General features: G+C 43.7%; 1 protein-coding gene across 1 annotated transcript in view; it reads left to right on the top strand.

The window, feature by feature from the left end:
- The first annotated feature begins 6 nt into the window (after positions 1–6).
- Positions 7–8,190, top strand: part of PRPSAP1 (phosphoribosyl pyrophosphate synthetase associated protein 1) — a 26,278-nt gene continuing 18,094 nt past the window's right edge. The window contains exons 1-3 of the mRNA XM_049635666.1: positions 7–916; positions 4,130–4,182; positions 7,257–7,323. Coding sequence (XP_049491623.1) covers positions 819–916; positions 4,130–4,182; positions 7,257–7,323 — 218 coding nt within the window. The 5' untranslated portion in view covers positions 7–818. The remainder of the gene's footprint in view (positions 917–4,129; positions 4,183–7,256; positions 7,324–8,190) is intronic.

Raw genomic sequence — 8,190 nt, forward strand, 5'->3', positions numbered from 1 at the left:
GGGGTGGCGGAGAGAGCAGCGAGGACAGGACAACTCCAGGGGAGCAGATTTGTCAGAGTTGCTGATAAAAATAAGTCTAACCGAAAAAAAAAAAAAGAAGAAGAAAGAAATAAGTCTAACCGTATTTTCTTAAGTGAGCTTTGGATTCGAGCAGTCATTTGAAAGGAGCTCTTTGCCTTTCCGTGTGTTTTTAACCCAAGGAAGCCGGTGATCTCAAGTGGCTTCTGGGGTCTGACAGCTCTGAGATGTCTTTCCCCAGTCTTGCCACTTACTAACCCTGTGGCCCTGGGCAAGAGACTTGATTTTCCTGAATTCCATCGGTAAGATAGGGACGGCGTTGTTATCTACCGGGCAGGAACATCGCGAGCAGGAACAAAATCATGTAGATAAAGCTTGTAGCTGAGCAGAGGCTCACAGTGGCCCTCGGAATAATAACTCTTTCTAGTTGGCTCTTGGAGAGTCCCAGAGCTCTAATGCAAAGGAAGAGCCTTCGGAACCCTTTGCAGATAAACTTGTTACAAACCTAAGGCATAAAATGAATAGCTTGCTTTTTTTAACGTTTAAAGTCATCTTTATATCTTGAAACAGTTTTACATTAGAGTTTCTCTGGATTTTTCAGAGTTGATGAATAATTGCAAGGATATAATTTTGGATTCTAGATGGAAATGTCGAAGGGAAACTTCAGTCCTATTTTCTCGGCGATGCCTATTTTCTTTTCAGTTGGGGGTTTGAAGTGAGATTAGAAGAGTAAATCCTCTCTACTTCCTAGTTTCTGTTTCTAACCCCTGATAAATGTTGGCTTTTTGAGGCCAACTAAAATGCTAACTTTAAATATAAAGCTCACGTTTGTTTTGGGTCAAATTCACCACAGTGACCTTGCTGAGAGAAAGCAGATGGAGGAGGGCACATTTAAAAGGTCAGTGGTTTTGCTTTTTTGTTTTAATGATAGGTTCTTCTCTGCCTTGTTCCAGAAATACTTAAAGATTTTAATTTTCATGTAATCACTACCCCCAATGTGGGTCTCAACCTCACGACCCTAATTGGGATCAAGAGTCCCATGCTCTTCAGACTGAGCCAGCCAGGCGCCCCCAGAAGTGTTTTATTTTTATTTTTTTATTAAAAAAAATTTTTTTTAATGGTTATATTTATTTTTGAGACAGAGAGAGACGGAACATGAGTGGGGGAGGGGCAGAGAGAGAGGAAGACAGAATCCAAAGCAGGCTCCAGGCTCTGAGCTGTCAGCACGGAGCCCCACGCGGGGCTCGAACTCGTCAACTACGAGATCATGACCTGAGCCGAAGTCGGACGCTCAACCGACTGAAGACACCCAGGCACCCCCAGAAATGTTTTAAATTACTGTAAATAATATTTGTAAATACTTCCTTTATCTGTTTCGTATGTTGAGTTTCTGAGTAAGACTTTATTTGAAAAAAGGCTTTTAGGGGCGCCTGGGTGGCTCAGTCGGTTAAGCGTCCGACTTCGGCTCAGGTCACGATCTCACTGTCCGTGGGTTCGAGCCCCGCGTCGGGCTCTGTGCTGACAGCTCAGAGCCTGGAGCCTGTTTCAGAATCTGTGTCTCCCTCTCTCTGACCCTCCCCCGTTCATGCTCTGTCTCTCTCTGTCTCAAAAATAAATAAAAACGTTAAAAAAAAAATTAAAAAAAAAAAAAGAAAGAAAAAAGGCTTTTACCACTGAGCAAAGTGTGAAGGTCCCTGACGTTAGGATATTTTATTTCCATGACTGCTTTTGGATCTGAACTTCCAAGCAGGGATTTTCAAACACTTTTGGTTATACACTTGAATCAGTAGAAAAGTTAGGTGTGCTCGATTCCCAGGATGTGTGTAAGTTACATACGTGTTATAATTAACCCCCTTCATCTAGCTTCAATTTAACAACTTTTTGTTAGTCTTATTTCATTTACTTTACCTATCTCTCACTTTTGGGGGGGCTAGATTCTTCTTTTTTTTTTTAAACTAAGCTCTAGGGATGCCTGGGTGGCTCAGTCGGTTAAGCATCTGGCTCTCGATTTTGGCTCAGATAATAATCTCAGGGTTCATGAGTTCAAGCCCCACATCAGGCTCCATGCTGATGGTAGGGATCCTGCTTGGGATTCTCTCCCTCTCTGCCCCTCCCCTGCTCCTGCACACATGCTCTCTCTGTCTCTCAAAATAAATAAACTTTAAAAAAAAAAATATGTGAACTAAGCTCTATACCCAATGTGGGACTTGAACTCATGACCCGGAGGTCAAGAGTTGCTTGCTGTACCGACTGAGCCAGCCAGGTACCCCCCAAGGATTTTTTTTTTTTTTTTAATTACAGTAAAATGTACATAACTTAAAATGTACCATTTATTTAACCTTTTTTTGAAAATATTTTTAATGTTTTTTCAGTTTTTGAGAGAGAGATGGAGACAGAGTGCGAACAGGGGAGGGGCAGAGAGCAAGGGAGACACAGAATCCAAAGAAGGCTCCAGGCTGTGAGCTGTCAGCCCCAACGCGGGGCTCGAACCCACAAACCACGAGATCATGATGTGAGCTGAGGTCAGACGCTTAACCAGCTGAGCCACCCCAGCACCACACCATTTAACCATTTTAAGCGTACAACTCAGTACAACTCAGTAAATACATCTACAGTGTTGTGTAGCTGTCACCAGTATCCATTTCCAGAACTTTTTCATCATCCGGAACAGAAACTCCATACCCTTAAAACACTAACTCCCCGATCCCTTCCCTTCCAATCCCTGGTCATTTCTGTTCTCCTTTCTGTGTCTGAATTTGCCTCTTCTTAAGTACCTCTTATAAATGCAATCATGCAATATTTGTCTTTTTGTGTCTGACTTCTTTTACTTAGAATCATTTTTTCAGGGTTCATCTATATGATAGCATGTATCAGAATTTCATTCCTTTTTAAGGCTGAATAATATCCTATTGTAGACTTGACTGGAATAATTCTATTTATTTATACTGTGCACAGTATTTGTTAGTTGTTTGCTTATCAAGAGAAACTATTTCATACCCCAATATCCGTGTTTCATAGTTAGGAAACCCAGGTCAGTGCAAACTTCCATGCAACCCAACCCGAAGAAATTCTTTACATTCCAAAACCACTTTGCACCCCGAGAGGCACCAGCCGTCTTCACCTCAGAATCTCTCAGGGAATCATAATTTCTGTAGAACTTTGCCTATGCCTTCTTTCTTGGTTCCGCCGCAGCAACCTGGAGAGAAGGCTGCAGCCCGCTAGGATGTAAGAATCCTCCAACAGTCTAAACTCTCAGACACTTGGCCAGAAGGCCTCGCGTCTGACGTTTCCTCAAAGCCCCGGAAAGCCACAACCTCCTCTACCCAGCGGCCTTCCTCGCTGTCCTGCGTGCGCGGCTGGAGTATTTCTAAACAGATTCCCCCCTCACATCATAGCATTTCACTCACTAAAGTGGTAATGCTACCTGATAACCAGGAAAACCCATGACGGGGCACCTGACTGGCTCAGTCAGTGGAGCGTGTAATTCTTGATCTCGGGGCTGTGAGTTCGAACCCCACAGAGGGTATAGAGATTACATAAAAATCCTTTAAAAAAAAAAAAGCAAAACCTATGACATCATTAATTCCTTAATATCATTTAGTATCAAGCCCTTGTTCATAGTTCCCTCCCCTGTGTCAAAAATGGCTTTTTGTGCCTAGTTTATTCTAATCAGGATGCCAAGCAACATTCACACTGCATTTGGTTAATGGCACCGAAGTCTATTCGCTTTTGGCCATTGCATTTACCTGTGACTCGTGGTTTTGGAATCGGTGTCGGTAGCCACGTGTCTGTTTGGGAATGGTTTTCCAAGACCGTTGTTCAGAAAACAATGAACTAGACATTAAACTTTGGCTGTGGATTCCCCTCTCCCCCCCCCCCCCCCCCCCCCCGGTAGAGCAGCGTGTTACAAAATGGTGGGCCCTTGAAGCTGCTTGTGGAACAGTGGAGGGTGTGTGGTTCTTAATGCATTAAACTTTCTGAACTTTTCTGGGTTTTGGGGAAAGAATGCTAGTCTAGTTATTTTAGCCTTTTTGTTAAACATACACATAGGAACTGAAGTTTTTTTTTTTTAAAGAGCTTATTGCCTTTACCTCCCCTCCCCCCCCCATAGGCGTCTTGGTGCGGAATTGGGGAAATCTGTGGTCTATCAAGAGACCAATGGAGGTAAGTGAAAATGATTTCTTAAACATCCTTTGTTCTCTAAACTATGTTTAGTCAACGGACGTGGGTTGTTTTTTTTTTAATGTTTGTTTATTTTTGAGAGAGAGCAAGAGGGGGAAGAACAGAGGGAGAGAGAGAGAATTCCAAGCGGGCTTCATGCTTCAGTGCAGAGTCTGACATGGGGCTTGAACTCAGGAAACATGAGATCATGACTTGAGCCAAAATCAATCGTTGGTCTATTTTTTTTTCCCTTTTTTAGGAAGAAAGAGCACGTGTAAGTGGGGGAGGAGCAGAGAGAGGAAAACAGATTGCTAAGCAGGCCCCACACTGTCAGCACAGAGCCCGACGTGGGGCTTGAACTCATGAACCGTGAGATCATGACCTGTGTTGGACACTTAACTGAGCCACCCAGCAGCCCTTCAACTGACATGTTTTTAAAAGGCTGATGCTATTCCCGTGTAACATGAAAACATTTTTCTTTAAGATCATTCACTACTTGCCTCTAAATCTTTCTTTCTTTGTTCTCTTTCTTAAAGTCTCCTTCCCCTGTTTCCAGGATAATGTGACTGTCTTGTCATTTCACAGTGAAAAAAGGAGAGATGTAAAGAATATGTTTTCTCTCCTATATTGGGCTATGTTTGCTAAATGCCCTTTACATCTGTGTCTCCTTATGTCATCAAATGGCATCTAGAGCAATCTGGTACCAGGTAGTAATGACTTTTTAAAAAAAACAGTTTTGACGTCCGACTTTGGCTCAAGTCATGATCTCACGCGGTTTGAGTTTGAGCCCCATGTCCGTCTGCACAGAGCCTGGAGCCTGCTTTGGATTCTGTCTCTTCTCTCTGCCCCTCCCCACTTGTGCAGTGTCTCTCTGCCTCTCAAAAATGAATAAATGTAAAAAAAAAAAAAAAAAAATTAAAAAACAAACCAGGGGCGCCTGGGTGGCTCAGTCGGTTGAGCGTCTTAACTTCAGCTCAGGTCATGATTTTACTGTTCGTGAGTTCGAGCCCCGTATCAGGCTCTGTGCTGACGGCTCAGAGCCTGGAGCCTGCTTCGGATTCTGTGTCTCCCTCTCTTTCTGCCCCTCCCTTACTTGTGCTCTGTCTCTCTGTCTCTCAGAAATAAATAAATGTAAAAAAAAATTTAAATAAATAAATAGATAAGTAAAAATAAAAAACAAACCAAACAAACCCAGCTTTGAGTTCTTTCAGCCTAATTTTTTTTCTCAGTTCTCTTGTAGACTCTCATCCTGGGTTGGTAACCCATTTTTGCTGCCCTCTGAGTTTCCATGGAAAATTGTGACATTAAATGATAATGCTTCAAAGCACTTTGCTGATCGCCCGTGTCCTAGGAGTGCTGCATCGTAAATCTAGTGGGGCTGTGTACTTCAGGCTGTACAATGCCCTGTGAAGACAAGTTAACGTAAAATAATTTGGAACCGGGGCGCCTGGGTGGCTCAGTCGATTAAACGTCTGACTTCGGCTCAGGTCGTGATCTCACAGTTCAAGCCCTGTGTCGGGCTCTGTGCTGACAGCTCGGAGCCTGGAGCCTGCTTCGGATTCTGTGACTCCCTGTTTCTCGGCCCCTCCCTCATTTGCACTCTGTCTCTCTGTCTCTTAAAAATAAATAAGCATTTAAATTTTTTTTTTTTCAACGTTTTTTATTTATTTTTGGGACAGAGAGAGACAGAGCATGAACGGGGGAGGGGCAGAGAGAGAGGGAGACACAGAATCGGAAACAGGCTCCAGGCTCCGAGCCATCAGCCCAGAGCCTGACGCGGGGCTCGAACTCACAGACCGCGAGATCGTGACCTGGCTGAAGTCGGACGCTTAACCGACTGTGCCACCCAGGCGCCCCAAAAATAAATAAGCATTTAAAAAATATGTTAACCCCCAGATATCCTTCATCCCGCTTCCACACTTAGAAACTTGGGTTTTTTTTAAGTTTATTAATTTATTGTTTTTTTTTAAGTTTATTAATTTATTTTGAGAGAGAGAACAAGTGGGGAAGGGGCAGAGAGAGAGGGAGAGACAGAATCCTAAGCAGGCTTCGCGCTATCAGCGCGGAACCTGACATGGGGCTCGAACTCATGAACTGTGATATCATGACCTGAGCTGAGATCAAGAGTCACTGTGCCCCTTAGTAACTTTTTTTAAAAGTTTTATTTATTTCAGTAATCTCAACGCCCCACGTGGGGCTCAAACTCACGACCCTGAAGTCAAGCGTCGCGCGCTCGACTGCGCCAGCCAGGCGCCCCCGCACTTCGTAACTTTCTACTTGGTGACTTTAAAAACTTCATCTACCATCAAGACAAGTCAGGAGATACTGGTATTCAAAAACCTAAAGCTGAAAGCAGATAGACGAGCTAGTCTGTTTAGCAGTGACAATTTTAATTTATGGTGATGGCATCTGGGAAGCTCCTGAGATGAAGCACCTGAGGACGAGAAGGTGGTTTAACCAACCCCACTATTCGCTCTCTGGGTCTTTGTATTTTGCTGTTGTTGTTTTTAAGCAGGCTTCATGTTCAACATGGGGCTCGAACTCTCGACCCTGAGATCAAGAGCCGTGTGTTCTACCTACTGAGCCAGCTGGGCGCCCCATCTCTTGGTCTCTTTCTGTCACATTAGCCTGAAAAGTCTCCCAGCCTTTGGCGTTGCGTTGTCTCTCCTGGATCAGTCCTCGCCTACTTGGTCCAGGTCTTCCACTTGGGGACCTCAGGACAGGGCCCGAGGCCTCCGCATTTGTGGGAAGAAGGCAGTTAACTTTTGGCCTCTTTACTTTTCCCCAGGCGTCCTGTCTTTATTTCGGTGATGGGTTTGCTTTTTTGGACCCCGAGATTTTATGTGGATCTGTTTGTGTTACTTTTTTGCCTTTTAGCGTATTTTTGGGTTTTTTTTTCCCTTCAGCTTCACTATTTTTATATGGATGCTTGTCATTCTGAGATCTCTTGCAGACTTATTTTGGTGCGCTAGGTGAAGTGTTGATTTAGATTTCATCTTGACTCCGTCCATGTGCTGCCCCATTAGTGTATCACGAAGTGCTTTCCCTAAACTATTGGACTTTTTTTTATTTTTCAGAAACAAGAGTTGAAATAAAAGAATCTGTTCGTGGCCAAGATATTTTCATTATACAAACAATACCCAGGTAAGATTAGCATTAGAGGTAAGATTTCCTCTAAAAATCTTAGCGATAGAATTCTGTTATCATAGAAGCAACACTTCCGTTTTCTTTTTTTTTCTTTAATGTTTATTTATTTTTGACAGACAGAGGGACAGAGCAGGGGAGGGGCAGAGAGAGAGGGAGACACAGAATCCGCAGCGGGCTGAGCCACCCAGGCACTCCGAAAAGCTTTTTGTTGTTAAATCCGATGCATGGCCCCTGCGGATGCAGTTTTTGCACTTTTTTTTTTTTTTTTTTTTTTTTGGCATAGTGGCCCATTTCAAGCTGCTGTGGTGTCGATGGTATCTGTGTATGTCTCTGGAAAGTGCAGACCTTCCTGTCTTGGTTTATTGAGATTCCTGAGACTGTGGTCGTGGTAAGAATGGCCCTTGGGGCGCCTGGGTGGCTCAGTCGGTTAAGCACCCAACTTCGGCTCAGGTCATGATCTCACAGCTTGATTCTGTGTCTTCCTCTCTCTCTCTCTCTCTCTCTCTGCTCCTCTCCCACTCATGCTCTGTCTCTCTTTCAAAAATAAATAAACATTAAAAAAAAAAGATGAGAACGGCGCTGGAGGCCATCGGGGTGAGGCTCTTACATGTATCTTCTTTAATCCTTCACCCAAATCCCACATGGAAGCTACTTTTAGCCTCAGTGAAAATGTGACTTGTAATAAGAAATATATATTTGGGGGCGCCTCGCTGGCTCAGTTGGTAGAGCATGCGACTCTTGATCTCGGTTAGGGTTGTAAGTTTGAGCCCCAGGGTGTAGAGATCACTTAAAAATGAAATCTTAAAAAAAAAAAGATGTGTGTGTGTGTGTGTGTGTGTGTGTGTGTGTGTGTGTATTTGGTCT

The sequence above is a fragment of the Panthera uncia genome, chromosome E1 (genome assembly GCF_023721935.1).
Source record: "Panthera uncia isolate 11264 chromosome E1, Puncia_PCG_1.0, whole genome shotgun sequence".
NCBI classification, from domain to species: Eukaryota; Metazoa; Chordata; class Mammalia; order Carnivora; family Felidae; genus Panthera; species Panthera uncia.